Below are 22560 nucleotides of genomic sequence, written 5' to 3' on the forward strand. Positions count from 1 at the left end.
ATGCAGTGTGAGAAAGTAACAGCTGCAGTTTTCTGAAATTAAATGATGAAGTGGATTTTCGTTTAAAATTTAAGGAACCTTCAATCTTCAGTACGTCTTGCGTGCTTTTTCATTTTTTTATCTACTTTTTGAAGGAGTTCTATGATTTATCTCATTATTCTATTGCAGTTCTTCTGTTTAATTTGGGCATTTAAAGATCTTTACATAAATAGTCCCCTGAAGACAGTCAAAAATATTTGTCTCTCCAAATATCTTCTGGGTATCTTGGCATGCTGGTACAAATTGTGAATTCTTTTACAGCACAGATTTTACACTAAGTCAAATACCCGAGTATTTTAGGCTCTCTGGTCTGAATGGTGATTGCTATTAAAATAACTTCTATTTAGGTATATTCAATTCCATTTGGAAAAGTGGGATCAGAAATTCTTTTCCTGCAATGGAAGCATTGATCACTGTCATGTTGTCGACTGTTGATATTGAAATAGTGTATGGGATATCAATTGACAAAATACCCATGTTTGATGGCAACACAAATGTGACTTTTCGTCTGGTAAACACGAATGAATCTTTATAATTTGTTTATGCTAATCACTTTTGACTAAGTGATATCGTTGTTTGCATAATTGTAATGTAATTTTTCAAACTTTGAGTGAAATGAATAATCCTTAACTAATTCTTACTCGCCGGTCCAGTGAAGCTAAAAGAAGGTGATGCAAGAAGTCCAAAATATCTTTACCTGATAAAGGTTGAATTTTTCATGGGCTGTCTGGAGCCTACACATTTCCTGTAGTAGCGTCTACAGAGGGAGTCTCATAACAGGAGCATTATTTTTGCTATGTGTGCTATTTATTAGTGATTGTGGCACTTGAAGATGCTGGAACTCCCATGGTTGTTTCTTAGAAACAGAGTGAATGTGATGTGTGCTCAACCCTCAGATTAACATACTTAGTTTTAATGTAAATGCATTTCAAATGTTAATATTCCTCTTTTTATTCAATATTTTGTGTAATTTATTTACTATGGAAAACTAAACAAAAAATGTGCATTTATGTTCCTATTGAAGTGTGTGCAAGTGAAAGTTGAGGGTTGAGGTAATCAGTACTGTACTAAGGATGTTTTTACATGTATGCTAATTGTTGCAAATTTCCAGTATGGATGGAAAAAAATCAGTCTGAGGAAAAGAGTAGGCTGGTATAACATATTCCATTTAGTTTTCTTGTAATATTGTCCGTTTGTCATCTATCGTAACTGATAATGATAATTTTTTGTAGTTTCACTATTTTTGAATGTGAAATTTAAAGATTATGACAGTAAATTCCAGCAATGGGTTGGCAATGAATGTTTTGTTTTGATTAAATACAGACATGTTTTTCATCATTTAATATTTTATTGAACCTTTTTGTGTTACTCTGGATAAAATGGCATTGCTATGTGGTCTTGATCCAAAACAGAAGTACAAATACATATTTCAAAATTTATTTTCAATGAGTGATTACCAAATTATATGATAAAAATTCCATAACTATATATCAAATTCACACAGCCACCAAACCTGCTTTCCAAACATTTTGGATACATTATTGTTTTAGCACATGAAATTTTTGTTCACACAATGACAGTAAACAGGGCATGTGATTAAAAGAGCCAAATGTGAGAATTGAAAAAAAACATTTTCTAGGGAAATCGAAGGCATTTTTGTCAAACTTTGAGGCACACATTTTTATCTTGGGTCCTTCTAGAACCTCCTTAGTTCCATTCTGAGGTATTTACAGTCATGAGTTTGAAATTGGAGGTTGCTTCATGATCAAAATGAAAACCTGAGCAATATTAATATTGACAGTGTCGATCTGGATTCTACTAATGCCAGTTAAGTTGGGCAAATAAAAATTCTATTTTACAAAACATTGATTTCATTACACAGTTGGAAGACATGGTTAAAATTCTGTCCTCACTACTAATGGAAAGATATAAATCTACACTTTTGTATTCATTATCAAACCGCAGAGAAATTTTAATCACTGGAAATTTGGACAAATATGGACTTGGTCCTAAATCAATGAGCCTTCTCATAACCACATTTCATATGGTCAAAAATTAAATTCATAGCTTCAACCTGGAGAACAATATCTTATAAGATAAAGTTTAAATATGGTTTCAACGTTCCATTACCCATAAATGATTTCAGTAGTGACACTCTTACATTAGTGCCTTGTTTCTTCTATGAGAAAAATAGTAATCAATTTACCTATATACACTAGGCCATTACATATTTGCAAAAGAAAATATGCCATGTTCCCCAACAGTACTTTTTCTAAAAAATTTACCATCAACATTTTGAAAATGTTTCTAGCAAAGTAACAGTTACTAGTGCAAAAGAAAAAAAAATAAGTACATTTTTCACACAACACCTATTAAAAACAATTTACATAAGTGATTTTATGTAATGCTAATTTACAATTCAGAAAGCATTACATCATCCATTTTTCAATTTCAATCACCCAGCTAGCTGCTCCTGTATGTATTCAACAAAATATACATACAATGAGCAGCATTCAAAAACTTTTTCAGGTAAAGAATATTTTTTTTCAGTTTCTAATGACATTGGCTCTGCTAACATTAACTTCATTCAAAGTACTAGTTTTCTGGACAACAAAATGTTGCAGCATGCCACTGCATTAATTTCATATCTTACACACTCTCATACTAATCTCATTAACATTACAATTTAACACAATGGAATATTTAATAAATACAAAATAAAGTACAATGCTAGTTCCACAGCATATATTTAAATTATCATAATCTACAATGTTGCCACTTCCCTTCACAAATAAGAGGCCAACATATATTAGAATCTATCTCAACAGTGAGTAAAAAAAAACCTCTTTATCCCAGATATTGCTGGCATTAATGTTTTTAAAGCAGCACTTGACCCATTCATTTTTTTGACAACTTGGATAATTGCAACTGAGGGAATATGCATTTACTCATGGGAATTATCACAATAAAACTGCTGCATGAATTTTTGTCTCTTCAGTAATACTGAATTAAGAAATTATATTGTATTGATATAAATTCAACCTTTCTTCATATGGACGCACAGAGAGAGTGCTACATCTGAAAATCTTAAAATCCATTGTTTCAATGATAAATTAAGTTTACTTGAAATAAGGCTGGTTATATGCTAATTCATATGTGCTGTTGGGGCTTAGGTTAAAATAATACATTAAATTACTAATCAAAAGTTGAAGTAGACAGTCCAAAAGACTGAATGTTGGTCATAACTAAAATGATTTTTCTAAGTTCTTTTTGCTATTAACATATTATTAAGTCATAAGTATACTTTGCAAGTTGACAATTGCAAAATTTTTTTCTCAAATTTCCCTGCCAATGGCTGTTCATGCTGTGGAACTTGCACTTATTACTGAACAAAAAAACTGCCTGATTGCAATAGGCTTACAAATTTGTTACCAGTTTTCAAGCACGCAACTTATTGGAAAACTGTCAAAATACCATGTAAGAATACAGTGAAAAATACTGGAGGAAAATAAGAAGGCATCATGACTAGCATTACCTAAAGCACACTTCATGCATTCCATGTTAATCACCTGATCATTGCTTCTAACAATTTTTTTATAATTTCTCTGTCAAGCAATTTTTTGACAGAGAGAGGCCATCATATAAACCTTTCGTCTATCTTTGGTGTTAAAGAGATTATCATGAAAATTTGTATCATTCTCTGAGTGAAATTTAAAATCACACTATTGTCAACATTTTAAGGGTCTACCACCTTTAAAAAAGAATTGTTTCAACCTGTTGTTTGTTAGTTTAAATTTGGTGATGCACGAATGCTAAGAGGTGCAAAAAAAAACATTTTAACTCAATGGTATAAGTACAGAATTACAAAATAACTTGAATTATCTACATTTTGAATTGTCACCTTTTCAAGACTTATATTGGGTAGACAATTCTCTTAGGAATTTAATTTTGGGGGGCAATGCAATGGTGACTCAAAAAAACCTTAAATTATAATACGAAGATGCTAAAAAATCAACATCCCATTAAGAGTGACTAACGTAAGTAGAGGAACTAAATAATCAGTAGCAAAAAAGGATTTTTTACTAATTCAAATGCTTCTGAGTTAATATTAATAAATAAAAGGCACCCAAAAGACTTCTTGTAGGTTATAGTTAAATTATCAAAATATGGTCTACTATTTTCATAAAACTATTAGTCGCCATATGGTTCAAATTTACAGCCATTCTCTAAGTATTGTCAATTACTTTTCATATCATTCCCATATTACCGCATTTTCTTCATCCTCACAACCTAAAAGAATTTTGCACAACTTTCTATAAAATGATTGTTATGAACCTTGACTATGCTATGCTGTTTGTTACATCAATCCTTTTCCTTGACTATAACAGCAATTTAAACTTTGGTTGCATGTAAATATGTATTTCTACTTTCACTGCGCTAGCATATTTTGCTTTTCACAGGTAACACAAAAATATTCATAATGTTGACTAGGATGAGCATGTTCAAAATGACATCACATTACTTTGTGTAAAAATACTTTTGTGAAATATCTTACTTATACCCTCATAGCCTTCATAACTTCATCAGAAACAAACACTGCATTAACAAAAATTAAATAAATTCAACATAAAAATAATACTTTACATGAAAAATCAACAGTGACTTACAACCACATCAGTTAAAATCGAATAACCTGACCAGTCCATGCACCATCTGCAGAAACTTCATTGCTTCAAAACAATCTTTAGATTTATCACCCACATTATACTATCAAACCCACATGCAGGCCAAAAAATTCTACGTTCATTATCATGTAAGCTATTGATTGCACATCAATATTTTTAAAATTCAATACAGGACTTATGATTTAGCATTAAAAAAAGACCAAAGAATCACTAAATCATTTGTAGAACCAATTAAAATGTCCATTCTAAAGAGCATATTAAGTAAATAGGAACAAAGAATGAACACAAATCTAAATGCTTACCTAATATACATTAAAGATGCAATGCATTTATATTTCTCCACTCAATTCCACACTTGCAGGTGGCATAGTTTTTTTCCAATATTAGAACTTTTTTTAACCCTGTAATTCACACATGGTTGAGGATAAAATCTGAAAAGCACCTCTTTAGGCAAAATATTTCCCCTGAATCTTATGCCTCCATCATTAATAGTACTTAATGAACTTGAATCTTAAATTTCACTGAATCCGGCTTCGTTAGTAATAAAATCTACTGAACTATATATTACAAACACAGTAAAGCTTTTTCAATATTTAAACACTTCATTACTAATAGACACTAATGTGTCATATTTTCATTCATAATGACGACTCAGGTAAATCATATCATTAGTGCAACTAATATTTCATAAACCATTAGTTATAAAATACACTACTCACAAAACTTCAATAGGAATGACGATTTCCTAGCATAATAATGTAAATTGCTGGTACCTGACGTTACTAACTTTCGTTATTTCATACCCAAGGGCTTCCATTTGAAAATATCTAAATAAATTAAAATACTTGATAAAAAAGTACTACAGGCATGTCACAATACTGGAACACTCGTACACAATTTCATACAGGATCTTTAGCATTAAGGCATTCAAGTGTAAGCATGGGGTTTGAGGAAATGGGTACTAAGGTTCCCAGGGGATTCCGAACCACCATGGCAGCAATTTTCTTCTTCTTTCTCCTCTTCCTCCGCCGCAGTTGTTCATCCTCTTGACTCTCCTGCACCACGCTGCCCCTCTTGTGGGTCACCCTAGATACCTTCACCCTCTCCCTTTGGCCGTTGTACTGATGGGTATCCACTCTGTTTTTACCTGCTGCGAACCTGACGTCCACTCCATTGCATTCAGCGTCCATGCTTGCACAATTTACACCAGAGGTCATATTCCTGGTACAACCGAACGCCCCCCCGTCTCCGTCCTCCTTCCCGTTCACCACCGTCCCCTCATCGTTATGGACCTGGTCCAATCTCACCACCCCAGTAACAGGCCTCACTTCCGGAGAAGGAAGATCGGGAGAGATTTTATCCGCTGTAGGGTCGACGTTTCCACGAATCGAACTGGCTGATGGTATACGGGCGCCGTGGACCTTGCCAATGTGTTTCTGGAGGAGGAAATTACGGGTGAAAGTTGCACTGCACGTGTTGCACTTGAATGGTCGCTCGCCTGTGTGGGTAAGTATGTGACGCTTGAGATCCGTCGACCAACCGAACTGCTTTGAGCAGTAGGTACAGGGGTACTTCTTGCGGGCTGACTCTGGTTTGGCTATGCCGTATCCGTTACTAACCACACTCTTTTTCGATTTGGTAATTGCTTTGGTAAGGTCGTTTCTACATTTCATTGGCTTCCTAGCCTTATCAGGAACGGTGTTGCAGGCCGTTTGCTCGTATAGAGGGGGCGAGGAAGGGCATTCCCCACCCTCGTCCTCGTCATTCAGCTCCAACTTCTCATCTCCCTCTTCCATGGTAACCACACAAAATTTTAAAGGGTTAAAATCATCCTGGGGCTCCGAACTCTCCACCGTATCATTACTGTCATTCTCCTTACTTGAGGTCAAAGCACCGTTGGGGACAATTGGGCAATCACTGACCTGAACCAAATCTCGGGGAATCTGATCACTGTTTAAAGTATTAACTCTTTCCACAAAGGCACTCTGACTATCTTCAACCAGAGAGCTATCACGCCTAACAAACTTTAGGACACAATTTTCGAGTCTTTTTTGTAAATCTAATTTAAGAAACATGACATTACTCATTGCGGAACATTTACTTTTTGGCCTCTTAGGTATTTCCAATGAAACATTTGTACCTGGGGCTTTGGCACATGTATTTGGCAAAATAGCATTACTACTTAATGTCTTATTAGGTGAAATTGGAGGTTTTTTAGAAAGATTACCCAAAGAATTCTCGGAAGAAGTTTTCTTCTGAGGAGTGACCGCCGGTGGAACATGAGATGAAGACGGTTTACCTGCTGGAGTGGCGGTAGCCAAAGGGCTTCTGAGAGCTTTTTCTAAAATGCTTTCATTTTTTTCCTTCTTCCACGGCTGCTTTTGATATTCCTTTTCCTTGCCATATGGGCTATTTGTTTTGTTGCTCTCATCATTTTGGACTGCCTGAGAAATATGCTCTGCAAAATGCTTCAGAAGCAAAGATGCAGAATTGAAGGTACTTTCGCATTCAGTACATCCCAGGGAAGCAGAAAGTTCTGAAATAAAAATTGGAAAGTTCAAAAATATGGTTACTACACAGACAAATTCGCGTTACCTTAGTGTAATTTTAGCCGTATCTGTGGGATGGCAAACACTTACCGGAAAATGATTGCATGAAGAAGTAGAATTGCAAAGATCAACTGTCGTGCGTACGATACAGCACTGAAATGAAGAAAAACATTTTTTTTAACCATTAAAATCCGTATAAATCAACTTAATCCTAACATTCTACAAAAGATTTACCCAATGTTGACAAATCTGCTTTCAATAAACTTCGCATTACGAAGACTTCTTAATCTTATTTTAGAACCACAATTTGAAAACTTTTACGTACTCATGAGTAACTCACGAAAATAAATTAGAGGTACGTTTGATCTCCTGCTATAAAGAATAAGCATCAAACAAACTTAAAACAACAACTCAATTTGTTCTTTCGTTTACAACTCTTGACGAAGCAGACGATTGTCAACAAACAGACGCCATATTGCAGCTACTTTCCTTTTAACTGCTTCCGGTACCGTGTATTCAGTCTAAAGATATAAAAGTAAATTTATCTGTAAATATTTGATTTTCATAGTAATTAACCATTATAATTAATTTTTATTTAATTAAAACATGATTATAATAGGAAATAGTTCTATATTTTATTTATAACCTATTGTTAAGTTTTAACTCGATACACAACGTTTAAGTTCGTACTTCTGGTGCCGTTTGTAGACCGACCGGTATGTTAGATTTACTTTCTACATTGAGTTGGTTGGGTGTTAGTTGGTGCTAAAAATTTGTATCATACTACCTGTAAGGTAATTTGTAATGCATCGTCCGACCTTTCTTCTATTGTTATTTTTTCTATTCATTTTCATATTAATTGATTGCTAGGAGTGGTTATTAAATGGAAAATTTCCGTGTGGAGGCAAGTAATCCTCGAGACTGCCTCTATGCGGAAAAATTAATAATTTCGTTAGGAAGAGAAAGGGGCCAACTCCGGCGTTAGCTAGATTCATGTATATGATGAAGGATAACTCCACCATTGTTGTGGAAATATTAATTTTAGTTCATAGGTTTTTCATCTTAAGTGCTTGACTGAAATAATATTTTGGCTGTTCCTGACTGCCGAAGGGAATTTTAGGTTATAATTATCGTTATGTTGTCAACAAAGGAAGAGATTTTCATGGCAAAGAGTAGTGCCGTGTCTACATGGTTTAGATTTTCGGTTTTGGTCCTGTTAGATGTACCTACCTATCGGTCCTCTATTGAGCAAATTAGCATGTTCTATGTCAGCATTAAAAGAGTTAGTAATTTTCCACAGATTTTATTTCACAGTACAACGCATTTTACCGACTTGCGGCATTATCACGATGATGCCGCTAGTCTGTGAAACGCATTGTACAGCGGATAATTACACTCTTTTCATTGGACATCAAACAATTACACGGAGTGAGGCCTGGAAGTGTTTAGCATGCTCTAGATTGCAATTTAAATATTTGAGAAATGGTCGAGGGGTAATAGTGAAATTGTATTTTTACCGAAGTTATTGGCATTGGCGTATATTTGGATGAATGAAACTTTTTTTAATGTGATTGCAATCTTATATGTGATATGCGAGGGTACGTGTTTATTTAAATAGTATGCGAGGGCGCCATTTGTTCTTATTTATTTGTCGACCACGTGTAGTGGTATAATATTATTCCGGTATGTTTATTTTTGTTTCTCCCTTAGATTCGGAAGGAGCCACAATGGCTAAATTAATTCTACATTATTTATTGGTATAGTGGGAAGTCGTCAGAAAAATATATATTTACAAATAGAAATATTTAGCTACATTGTAAAAGTGACTGTAAGAGACCTTCCGACCTCTTCAAATCTTTAAGACGCATCTACGAGGGTCATCCGGAAAGTAGTACCCGTTCGTGAAATAAAGACACAAAAGTAAATATTAACAAACATAAAAAATTTTTTTTGAAAGAGGATACTTTAAACTACTTCTCAACATAATCTCCAAGCAAATTAAGGCATTTGTCATAACGTGTGACAAGTTTCTGTATTCCTGCTGCATAGTCCTTCGCCGCCAGCTCATTGAGATACGCGAGGGACCCATCTTGCACAAATTTTTGCATAATGCAGATGGTGTTTAACAATTTCATGAACAATTGTTCGAGAAACATTGGGAAAATGCTCACAGATGTCATCAATTGTGACGCGCCGATCGTTCCTCACGAATTCGTCAACTGAGCTCACCAGTTGGTCTGTAATGACAGACGGTCTCTCCGAACGCTCATCGTCGTGTGTGTTCCCCCTCCCCATGTTGAAGTTGCGACACCACTGCCGAACAGACGACTCGTCCATTACATTGTCTCCATACACCTCCTTTAATTGGCGATGAATATCACATGGGCGAACGTTTCTTGCATTGAGGAATTTAATCACTGCCCTCACTTCACAACTGGCGGCGTTCTCAATTTTTTTAAACATTGTAAACAATCACAGAAACAACACAGGCAATGCTAGCGTCACGCAACTTGGCTCAGAGAAGGCAGACAAGCCACTGAAGCTATCTGACCTCGTCCAGCGGCTACTCGCGTCGTCAGCACTTCATGCGGCACGAACGGGTACTACTTTCCGGATGACCCTCGTATTACTCAAAACAATTTGTCGTTAGTAACCCACTTGTTAGTATATTTAATACTTTTTATTAATTTTTGCCACGTGCAGTCTCGTACATACTACCAGTTTGCACATAAACTCTTGATAGGTTCATGGCTGTGATATAACCCAACTGGAGAAATTCAAATCTGCCGCCCTTCGGAACCGAGATGCTGGAAATCATTCGTTTATGCCAGCTCTGCTTGGGGGGGGGGCGAACAGGGTGATGTGATACACAATATAGTGATAAAGGAGTCACAAATCTCCACTACCCAATCACGAAGGCGGTAGCAGTGCTAATAAACTGCGGTCAGCTGCCAGAGGAAGAGGGGAGAGAAAACTTTCGACTAAAGAAAATAAAGACTTGCTGCTGATTGGTTTGCCCTTTCCTGCGGCCGAAAAGAAAATTAAACTGCTTCGTTAAGGAACTACGCTACTATGTACGCCGTATAGTTATTTAAGAATTTTTAAAATTTGAAATAAAATTGAAAATAAAACATTTATGTCAGAAGTAAACTTCTTATAATGTTCATAAACTTGATTTAAGTTCTTCATATTTTCTATTTTCATCATAACTGCTTTTTAAATTTATTTTTTGCAAGGAAGGACAGCAGCCGCGTGGGAAGGAGTGGAGAGAATACGAGAAGCCAGCAAACTGCAGCGGAAAAGAATTTTGTTTGCCTTAATAGATTTTTGACATGCATATCACGATTGACAACCAGCTCCAAAATCGAAAAAATAAGTATTTTTTTAGAATAATGATATCAGATTTATCAAGTAATCGGCCAAAACTTCACTATCATTGTAATTTCATTTTTATTGTTGATTTACCTGAACACTTGGGGAGAGACTAAAACGAATGAGAATCGCATCTCACCATAATTGCAGCTATAGGGCCTTGCCCTGCAGTTTTCCCTTGAAGACCGTCCCAGTACGTGTATGTCAATTAATCTAGGTTACTTTCCATAGTGCATCTCGAACTAATATCCTTGATATCGGGTGGTCGTAGATGGAGGACAACTCCATAATCTGATGTTAGGAAAGATGTGCCAGTTTTTTGTTTGGCCAACGATGACGAACAGCATACGCAAATATTTCATAGGATGAAGCTCAAAGGGACAAGTTTGATTTTGTTCCCACATCCCGTGAATTCTTATTTCTTAATGTTTATATCATAATTCAATAATGGTATGCCAACCGTATCACTTCACTGTTAATTTAAATTAGTTAACTTTCATAAATGGAATTGTTTCACATATTGCAGGGCTTGATGGTTTGCTTCAAAATGGCGCAGATGACTGAAAATGAAAAGATATTTAAAGGAGACGGTCGACTGCATGTCAAAGTTCATATTAATGCTTGTAAAAATACTACCTATTTTTTAGCGCTCCCTTTTCCTAAATAACTTATTGTTTCAGTTACGTGCGTACGTATTAGCTGCTTTAACGATACTAACAAAACCATTTGAGTAATTGAGTGTGCAAATTAATTCATCGTATACGTGGGTTGTTCAATAGGTCCGTGGGAAAAATAGAAAAAAATATTGGTGGATTTTTAAAAATTTTCAACATGATCTCATTTTACCTCGATACACTTTCCAGTGTTTCTTTAATATTTTTAAGCCCCCGATAAAGTAGGATTTGGGTAAGCCCTCATAATAAACCTTGGGGTTGGCGATGACTTTGTTCGACGTGAATCTTATTCAGCCCAGCCATTTTTTCGAGTTTGGGAATTTTACAAATTCACTGGGAGCCAAATTTGGCGAATACGGTGGATTTTGTAATGATTGAACTTTAATTCCAACCCGTGCATTCCCATGATGGAAGAGATTTTTTTTCCTTGTCAAATGAGGACGTTTTTTCTCGATTTTTTCGAGCAACCGGTGCGATTACGACACATAATACTCTCCGTTTATCGATAGTTATTTTCGCAGGTAACCGATAGAGATGATTCCGCAAACATCCCAAAAAAGCCGGATTGCTTTAAGGAACCCGCTATTTCGAATGTTCCTTTGACTCTGGAGTGCAGTAGTGTAACCATGTTTCGTACACAGTCATGCATCGACGCAGAAATTCTTCAGGATTGCGACGGAAAAGCGCCAAACCAGCCTCCGAATCAACCACACGATTGTGTTTATTTTCCACTGAGAGGAGCACCCATCTTGCTGAGATTTTTGTCACTCCCTAATTATTCGTGCGAAATTAAAATCACTGTACCCTATGATATACTTGTGGCATCCACTTTTTGTTTTACGAACTTTAATTCCTCGATCCCTCAAAGCCATATCGCAGATTTAGTCAATCATTTCTGAGGAAGTCACTTCCACTGGACGTCCTGAACGATGCCCATCATTTGTACGATGTACGACCACGTTGAACTCATTTACCCAAGTGTAAACAGTCGTAAACGCAGGAGAGACGATACGCCAGGAACAATTCGGCAGTGATATTTTTCGGAGTTAATCATATTAAATAGAAATGTTTAATCACCGTACGAAACTCATTTTTCAAAGAGAACAAAAGTTTGCTGTTTCAATCGATTATGGGAATGAAAACACGTGATGAATATAGCTGAATCCTTGAATTTTTTGCATTTCTAATATGTATTAGTTGTGGTTGTGGAAGCGAGGAAGAACTCTTGCCGAAAATTTCAAAGGAGGTCAAAAACGTTGATGAATTTATAACTAATAGAAGTGTAGTGGTGAGCTGATCCAAGGAGACTTGAATAAACTGGTAAGGTCAAGTGAGAAGACATCTTCAGCATTAAGCGTACACGAAGTGTGATGTTATGAAAAAGAAGTGAGTATTAGGCAAATGTTTGCGAAATGTAGGATTACTTTAGAAGTCCATAACGTCCTTTAGCTTTTTCAGAAACTGCCAAAAACCTCACACAGTAGACTACATACAGTATTATAATGCGCAAACTTTAAATTTGTGTGTGGTGGTTTCAATTTTCTTGAATATGGCGTGTAGGAATGATTTTTAAAATGTTGAAATGAATGTATGAGGAACAGAATTGCAATGATAACGAACGGATATTTCTATAAAAAATTCTACCTTCTGAACAAAAATATTTTGCTTATTTCAGGTCTGCAGAAGCCTTTCGAAAATCGCTCCTTCTGTTCTTTTTTCTGTTAATTTAATGCGAGACAATGGTGTGGACCAGGGCTTCTCAAGCGGTAATAACAAGTCACACTGTTGTTCCATAAAAGGATCATATTCTCTCGCGCATTTATAGTTTTTTTACGGTCCACATATCGGTCGCATTTACTAGCATGGTTTTATGTTCACGAGTCGTGTCAGCGGACCCTCGCCGGATAACTGTCGATTTGATTATGGCATTCTCTGATTTAGACCTTTGGGGTCCGGGTCCCTCATTCACAACCACTAAACTATACGGAAATTATTAACTATGGTTTGTTTATTGCAAATATTAGGTACTAACAAGGTTGACGTTCATAGGCGAAATGAATGGTAAATCTGAATTAAATACATTGATGCATGTAAGTACTAGCCAGAAACCTTCCCACTAACCGACATTGATAGTTAAAACATGGAGTGCATTTTAATCGGCCACCGTAGGTGTCAGTGGTCTGATACAAAATACGGTGGAAAATCTGTGGGCCTTCGAATTTGATGACGAGTATCTCCTCAAAGTTATATAGTATACTTGAATTTTTTGCGATGTATTTGCTCACAACTTTGGATTACTTAATCACGCTAATTACTTTATGCAATTTATCATTAATTTACTTATTTTTTCCGTAGTTTTTTGAGTTAATGAAATAGATTTAGTAACGACCGTTAAATCATTATTTCTCATGGAAATAAGTTTATCAAGCCATCTGAAAGCCATTTTAATTCGCCATTATCTGGAAAAGGAGGGAGTTGATATGTAAATAGATTACGAATGCTTATGGCTCTTGCGGAATCCTCTAAAGTGAGAGGATTTTTACACATGAAAGAAGTATCATTATTGCCATTTTCTTCAATTAAATTGGAAACTGACAGCACTAATTTAATGTTTCGGGAATTGTAGTCATTTGAAATCAAATAAGGCCAAAAATATTTTCCAAGGGGGAGGTAGCCCTGGCCAAATCTCCCCCCTTAGATCCGCCCGTGGCCTATGGAGTATCAGAGACCCCCCTCCCTTTGATAGCTACTAGGGCCACCCTAATGAACTGCGCGAGGGCTTGTTGGCAATCGAACGCGGCTCACCAGACAGTTGCCGTTGTTTCTCTGTACTCATTCTCCCCGTTGATCGTCGTCTTTGATGGCCGGCGTATCGATACAGAAGTTTTTCATTATATTCACCAAACTGGACCTTAGAATCACACTCCTAATAACCCTTTCTAGCCATTAAATCACGTCCTCATTCCTGTACTAATGCTATCTTAATAATTCCTAATGTTTTCCTCTGTGCTTCTTCATTGTTGCTCTTCGTTCGACGAGGTTTGGCGACCCTGAAATCTTCGTTGCGCGCGTAAGAATCAAAAGTTCACTTTATTATTTCCCTTTCCAGCAATCCCCTCAATACTTATGCCTTTTCTGCAATTCAAAGTATTTTTTGCTCATGTTAATTCAAGGTATTCAAGTGTGATTACTTAATGAATTATTCTTTTTTGAACCCGTCTGATAAAAGTCCAGCGTAGTAATGGGCGACGAGCACAGAATACAGATATGCGCGATGAACTACCCTATGCAATAATCCCCTTACTATAATCATTGATAATTAGTTTAAAGAGCATCAAAGACCGTTTCAGGTGCTACTGATCCAGATGAAATTCTTAAAATCGCTCTCTAAGTCAGTAGAATATAACTTCAGGATTAAATTAGGCTAAAGGGCCCCGGAAGGAATTGATTTCATATTTTGTTTTTCCCTTAATAAAGTGCGATATAAAAAAATTAATTGAATATTACCAAGTAACATGTGTTGATAGATATTGGTATTATTTTCATTTCAAAAGTCAAGACGTATGTAAAACGATTTTTTACTTTAGATGGGTGCAGATTCTTGTCCAACCTTCAAAATCCGCAGCGGAAAAAAATACCTGTGTGGTAGGACCTTTTTAATCATTATTATGTCTAAATATCGCAATAATTCTCATCGCGGTGGTAAAAATGGTATTCCTCTATTTGTTTAGATAAGAAGAATGAAATATGATGAAATTTAGTGAATGTTAATAGCTTCCTCAAAAGTTTTCCTAAAATGGATGCTTAGCTTGAGTTACTTACCGCAAGCACTAACCGGTGGCACATACTGAAAAACGGCAATTAAACCCATTTAATCAAAGTCCTTAAATCATTTTCAACATAAAATTATACAGGGTCTGTTAAAAAACTATCACGACTTTTGTTTTTTTTTCAAAAATTATTTATTTATTCATTAATATCAATTTTGTCCCCTTCAAAGTAATCCCTATTAGATATTATTATACACTTGTGCCAGCGTTTTTTTCCAATCCTCGAAGCACTTAAAAAAATTATGTTTTGTGATCTTGTTCAGCTTCTCCTTCGATGCAATATTTATCTCGTCAATCGTAGCGCAGCGTCGTCGTTTCATGGGCTTCTTCAGTTTCGGGAGCAAGAAAAAGTCGGAAATACGGTGGCTGCGGCATCATTGGTGTGTTGTTTTTGGCCAAAAATTCACGCGCAAGCAATAATGTGTGAGCAGGGGCGTTGTCATGGTTCAAAAGCCAATTTTTGTTCTACCACAAATCCGGGCGTTTGTGGCGGATTGCTTCGCGCAAATTTCGCATAACTTGCAGGTAATATTCCTTATTTACCGTTCTACTCTGTGGTAAGAACTAATAATGCACCTCGCCCCTGCAATCGAAGAAAACTGTAAGCAAAACTTTCACATTCCACCAAACTTGGCGCGCTTTTTTCGGTCTTGCCTCGTGCTGCAGCTTCTATTGGGATGATTGATCTTTAGTTCCCAGGTCATAACCATTAACTCATGATTCGTCAACAGTTATCTCCGTAGCAAATTTGGGTCGTCGCGGACAGAGTCCAACACCTCATTCTCAATGTTAATACGCTGCTGTTTTTGGTCGAAATTGAGCAATTTTGGTACGAATTTCGCGGCGACCCGTGTCATGCCCAAATCATTGGTAATGGTACGAGCCAAACGATATGTTTAGGTCCTCAGCAACTTCTCTGACGGTGATTCGACGATTGGCCGATACCATTTTCTTCACTTCATCTATGTTTTCGGCTGCTGTTGACGTGCTCGGGAGTCCGGCACGCTCTTCGTCGTTCGCATCTTCTCGGCCCTCTGAGAAAATTTTGTACAACCGATAAACGTTTCTACGGTCCAAGGTTGCCGCTGTCAACATTCGGAATGCGACCGCACACTTAATTTCGTTTTTCACACAAAATATGATGCATATTCTTTGATCCATTTTTTGGAACAGGCAAAAATCGAAGGCAAGCCAAAACACGTCCCAGAAAAACAGCTGTCAAAAATCAACGGAACATTCTAAATGGCCGAACTTTTTGGCATGAGGGATACACATAAGTACCATACATAATGCCACAAAAAAATCAAATATACGTTGGCCGCGGAAATTCAAAATTCGCGATACTTTTTGGACAGACCTCGTATAATTACTCACTCTGTAATGACGGATAATTTATTTTAACGTTACCTTTAAAATTTGCTTTTATTAAGGTCAAAGTATTTTACAGCTGAAACGACTTTTAAACAGTTCAAACCTGGTAGAATGTTTAGTCTAAAATGACAAATTTAAGACTCAACATTCAGCATGGTTTCATAATAATTCAGATTTGCTTGCAATGTTACTAACGAAACTTACGATTATAATAAAATGGGCAATTTTGGTTCTTTGGATGCCCCGTTTCCCATCCTGATGCTGATTAATATGTTTTAAATGTGTAATTTATATGATACCTAAATCTACTCACAATTTCATATAAAACCCGTTGAATTATAGTATTTTCTTTATTCCGACGATTGATGCATCTATCAGCATTTGATCTTGTATTTCAGTTAAGTATGGGCTCATCAGATTGGCCACTAATTGTATTTTTTATGCTTAAAATCCTAAATGGAACGCTGATAATTTTCATCACTTTCGATGAATCCGTTGGAAATAATTGAGTCACGCAAATTCGTTTTCAGTCGGTAGCGCAGGCCTCAAAAAATTTATTGCTGATGTGCTATTTTATTCCAGGTATTTTATTAGTAGGAATTCAACGGAAGTTTTAGTATATTACCGTCATCGTGTATTTTCTCTGGTAATGCCCTAAAAGCTTATCTAACCGTGTGTTATTTCTTGCTTTTAACTGCAGATGTCACTTCTCACGCAGGAGGCGCTCTTTTAATGCAGTTCTTAGAGTCGGATCATGTGAACTAGTACGCGGAACTCTAGGTCATTGAAGCATTTCTTACGATCCGATAAGACGTATATTATTCCCCGAAATGAACAGAAATTCGCGGGTATATAATTTGATAATGATTATAACGTGAAGTGACGTTTGGTAAATTAAAAATATAAATTAATAATTAAAATAAACAAGAAGCAAGTGTATTTACCTTGTTTGTTTCATTAAAAATGTCTCCCGTTTGTCATTAGGTACGTTAGGGACGTAGGATTTAGAATTAAATTTTAATGATTTAGTTGCTCCTTTAAGTTTAAGTAACCACAAGTTTCGTAAAGTTAAAATAATATCACACTTGAAGGAATCGGGAAACGTCGTTAAGTAGACTATTCCCTAAGTTATTACCATAAGTGCCTCAAATTATGATGTCGATACCCGCACGTGAATTTTTAAAACATAAATATGTATTCTTACCTTTTTAATTCGTCAGATAAATGATCATTTAAATGTATTAATATATAACTAATCACGTTAATAATTTAAAACATACAATGCGTGACTGCTTGTTTGAAATATTAGAACTAAATAAAAATGTATTTTTGCAATATAATTAACAACAGCTATATGCCTATAATTTCTTTGGCTCTGAATAAAATATCAAACTGATATTGATACATATATTATTGCTTAAATGACGGGGACGCATATAATATTTCAAGTGTGTAAACGGGAAAAGTTTTCATCCAATATTGTAACAATTCACATAATTATTAATGATGGATGAATAACAAATAATGTCATCTATTCAATTACTTTTACGAGAAGATAAAATCACCAATAGCGTGTTGTTTTGAAAATCAATACCACTGATTGAAGAGAGTATTAAAAATGTTGGTCTACATGACAGAATAGCCAGTTTCACGTAAAAATGCCCAGAGATATGTCTATGTGACAAAATAGCTCCTGTAGTGACAAAAGTTTTCCGCGTTGTTGTAACTCTGCTATCATTTAAAGTCCCCCTTTTTTCTTTAAAGTTCTCTCTTCCCTCACTTGAACCTTTTTCCACGAGCCTGTTTGAACTCTCGGAAAGTGAAGAAATCGGGAGGCCATCGGTTGTGTTCGCGGGACACCAAGGTCATGAAACTGCCGACCAGTTGGCACCTGGATAGAGGTAGCAGCTGTAGACGAACTTTCGTAAAACGACGAAGGGGTGGAAATAAGATGCACTTTCATGGAGATTGAATGACCCGTTTGTTTATAAGTTAGTGTGCCTGTCGGGAAAACCTTGGTGTGACCCCGTTCCGTATATGGTGCAGTCTGTAGATAAAACGTCACATAAATTTTACTAACGCAGCACTGCAATTTTTATTTCGCCAATCTAGATAGTCTATAGAATTGAGCATCCTACCAATTTATCCGGAACAGAACTTTTTATATTTTTTTCCTATAGTTCTATATCGGATGTGGCGAATAGGGATTTTTTCTCTATCTACTTTTGTATTCTACAGCTTGCGTGCTTGATTTAGTATCATTATAAAATTGTATCACATTATGCAATTACCCTGCTCTTATGCACAATATATTAATCTTGATCTTTCCCAGCTATCCGCGTCAAGGACATTTGGAATGGATGTTTGGTTACAAGTAATAAAGATAATGTTTTTAGTAATTCCCGCCACTGCGAAAAATTTTGTTTTCGGGTATTTAGAATTTTGGTTCGTGATGTTTTCTTCTAATGTAATTACGAATTGTTGGTAGGTTCATACTATGTTTATATCGTTGTATCCAGTAATTAGTCTCCCTTTTCTTCTTGTTGTGGCCTCCCCGATGAATATGCTGTGAAGCTAGAAGGATCTCTAGCCCTAAACTAACGATTTATAATTATCTACTCCAACAAGTTGTGTATGCAATCTGCATGCTTTTAATCCCATGGCTCTACTATATATATCATTTCCAGCATGATGAAAAATGATCAAGTAGCTCCTAAGTTAAGTACAGATAGATTAGTTTAAGGACAGCATAATACTAAATAGTGAATGAATTTGTAATAAACATTTTCAAAGGTAAAACAATATAAGTTTTGTGTGTGTTAGCATTGGGAGGAGGGAAATTTGTTGGGGGAAAGTTTTAGAAGGCAAGAGAAATTGATGCAGGGTAAACTGATTGGCAATTGAATATTGAAGACTGTGATGGAAGAGAAATCTTAAGTTAGAGGTAGAGGTGAGAGAAGAATAGGCGTGTTGAACATAATGAAGGGAGGCAGGAAGTAGGTATATGGAGTGGAATAATGATTTATTGTAATGCAGAGTTGTTGCAGTATTAGTATCATGTTAGGTGGGACCTAATGGGGAGCAGTGCTCAGAATTTCAGTCAAGGTTTTAAAGCATTTTGGTCAGTTTTGAGTAATTATCATCCTGGTGCTATAACTGATGCCTGGTAGCAAACACCAAATGAAGATGCATAGTATCTTTACTTGGTAATAATAATTTTATTGGTCATTAAGTAGGCATATAATAGATCTCATCAAATGTAGTAGGCATACAATTGATTTCGTCATCATCAAACAGAACACATTGGATGCATAACACATAGCAGCACACCATGAATATTACAGAAAGCAGCACTTCTGGCATGTAACATTTCAGTATTGATAATAAGGTTTGCTTATGAATGAAAACTTCATTCACTGGACTTAGCAGGCTAGCCATGAGTACTAGGTTTCTTTAAATTTGGCAGAACTAGTTTTTCTTGCAGCTTGCAGCATTTGATTGAATTATTTAATACCAAATTTATTCAAGTAATACTGTGATAAGGTTAATCTGCAGTTACACATGATTTTTTATTGTCATATTAATCATGTACTTCAAATCTTTTGGAAAACAAAAGTAAATTATCTTTTACATTAATCAATATTAAATAGATAGATATACATATTATATACAGTCAAAATATTCATACTGGTAAATAATGGTAGAGATTTAATATCTGGAGTATAGCCCCAGATTTCCAAGGGATAATTAAGATGGCTGGTAAAGAGAAAAAATTAATTCCACTTTAGGTACTATGCAGGGATAAACATACTAAGTTTTCTTAGTAGATATAGTGCATTTGATAATCTCCTGCTGAATACATTGATAAATGAACTTCTGCTCAGCTTTGAGTCAAGATTGAATCCAAAACATTTTACTGGGTTTTTTAATTCTTAAGTATACATTTTAGGTTGCATGTTAGATTTTGACTTTTCTCTAAATGTAGTATGAAACCATTTACCTTAAACTACTCAGGGGCCAAAATTTAGGTATCAACCATATCTGGTCGGCCCTGGTGGCAGAGGGGTAAAGTCCTCACCTGCCAAACCAGAAGTTGTGAAATTGATTTCTGCTTAGTAGGTTTTTCCTCAACCTAGGGCATGAGTGTTGGTAATTGTATTTAATGCATGCACATGAATGTATAGGGATTAAGTGAAAGAAGGGACAAGTAGTCCCATTATTATCCCAATTAATTTGTTAAATAAATAAATGTTGATTAATGTAGATTAGGGTATTCTTGTGTAAAGGTGCAATATCTGTACACAGGATTGAATTGGTTGAAATATTTGAGGGAATGTAATTAATCATCAACAAAAGTACAATTGGGCAAACTCAAAATAAATAAACTCGTAGAAATAAACTTAAAGGAATAGAAAAATTCTTAGTTATCATTGGAAATGGCAAAAATTGTGTTCAAAGTAATTTAAAATGCTTGAGTTACTGATGTCAATAACTGCATGTTGGAGATTTAGTCTGTTAATATATGCTTGCTGAATTTGGAATTTAGATTACTTTAATTTTGTACAATTCGAAAGCCTTAGCCAACCTCATAAGCAAGGTCACATCCTCTTTGTAGCTTATGCTGTATGAAGTAGAGCAATTATTCACAACAGAACATAAATATCATATAGCTATGAGTTTCCCCAATATATGTGGAAAGCTGTCAAGTTGATTGGAAGATGTAGTTATGAAGGTATAGAATTGCTAAATATCTTAGTGCTGATACCTTCTCTTAGACTTCTGCATTTACTCATAATCCATGCCCATTTATCACATGCGATTTTCTCACATATGAATGAATCTTATACAAGCTAACCTTCTTGCCAGAAAATGTGATTATATAGGCGATACTTCTGATAAACTACTGAGCACCATGAAAAAAACATTCAAATCTTCAAGTTTTCCTACTCTCCTTTCTCTATCTATCATTTCTTACCAACTACTCATTGGGGATAACCCATATTCCAGGACATGTATTAAATTGATACCCATTACTATAACTTCACCTCTGGTGTAGTAGTTCTCATTATCCTGTCTCTTTCAGAGATAATAAAATTCCTTGGTATATCAAATTTCTGAATTTTAATGAATTTTCTTAAAAACAGACATTTTTCTGTCTAAGACTACTTGTCCAGATAAAATTTCTATGTTGCTGTCTTGACATGAAAATTTTGAAAGCTATATCCCACTATTTGTCAGTTTGACTTTATCCAATGTAATAATCCTTTTCTTACATTTTGTTACATTTACTTTTAATTTTACTATATAATACGCTCAATATTTGCCAACCGATTGAGTGGATAAGTTATTATTATTGATTATTATAAAATACATGCATAACTTTTAACTGTGGATGAAAAATATATTGATAAGTTTATGCTATGACAATTTGAAGGTGAATATATACATAGTTTTATTGTGGTATACCTTCTATCATTTTGCACACAACTGATAATATACTGCTTCAACTTTTACTTATGGTTAACATCATCTGTATAGTATCATAATTCAATTTTTTCTCAGTGTTGTTCAAAAACTGCATTGATTAGGTCTCAATGGGGTGATATTATATCTTACAAAGTTATGTTACTTAATCATAATCAACAAAATTAGTTATCATATGAAAACTTGAGGAACATGGGAGTGAGTATATAAAGAGTAGAATTTATTTTTTCTGCGTAATTTTTTCAAGTTTTCCTGCTGCACATTGAGCATATTATAAAGAGTTCTATGTTTCTTTCTGACTATATAAAAAGCTGAATATTTAATTGTCTAGGTATACAGTATATTGAATACTTTAATCAATATGAAAATATTTAACTGAATTGTAGGCTGTATTGGTCTTTTCATTCACTATTTTCTTGTAGTAAGTTAGATGGAGTGCAGTAGCATAAATCTCATTGGTCTCCAATTATTAAGCGCATGATCAATGATGGTGGCATGACATGATTTTCTAAAGATTGAAAATGATTCATTTGCTTCAAGTGGAGATGAACTGCCT

At 35.4% G+C, this 22560-nt stretch overlaps 2 protein-coding genes across 4 annotated transcripts in view; one reads left to right on the plus strand and one right to left on the minus strand.

Annotated features, from left to right (window-relative positions):
* Window positions 1-1382, plus strand: part of tho2 (THO complex subunit 2-like protein) — a 61798-nt gene extending 60416 nt beyond the window's left edge. For both annotated transcript variants that reach the window (XM_071596698.1, XM_071596699.1), the window contains exon 32: window positions 681-1382. In XM_071596698.1, coding sequence (XP_071452799.1) covers window positions 681-711 — 31 coding nt within the window. In that variant the 3' untranslated portion in view covers window positions 712-1382. The remainder of the gene's footprint in view (window positions 1-680) is intronic.
* Window positions 1374-7727, minus strand: LOC139697840 (ras-responsive element-binding protein 1-like). Of its 2 annotated transcripts, none has more exons than XM_071596701.1 (3): window positions 7599-7727; window positions 7364-7426; window positions 1374-7260 (listed from the first exon to the last, which is right to left on the minus strand). In XM_071596701.1, the coding sequence occupies exons 2-3, from the start codon at window positions 7377-7379 to the stop codon at window positions 5624-5626; spliced, it is 1653 nt and encodes a 550-aa protein (XP_071452802.1). In that variant the 5' UTR covers window positions 7380-7426; window positions 7599-7727; the 3' UTR covers window positions 1374-5623. The 2 variants fall into 2 exon arrangements, with proteins under 2 accessions (XP_071452802.1, XP_071452801.1); XM_071596700.1 differs by having other exon boundaries at window positions 7508-7727.
* Between the last annotated feature and the right edge of the window lie 14833 nt (window positions 7728-22560).

This window comes from Hetaerina americana, unplaced genomic scaffold (assembly GCF_022747635.1).
Source record: "Hetaerina americana unplaced genomic scaffold, ioHetAmer1.1.p SCAF_8, whole genome shotgun sequence".
Taxonomy (NCBI): domain Eukaryota; kingdom Metazoa; phylum Arthropoda; class Insecta; order Odonata; family Calopterygidae; genus Hetaerina; species Hetaerina americana.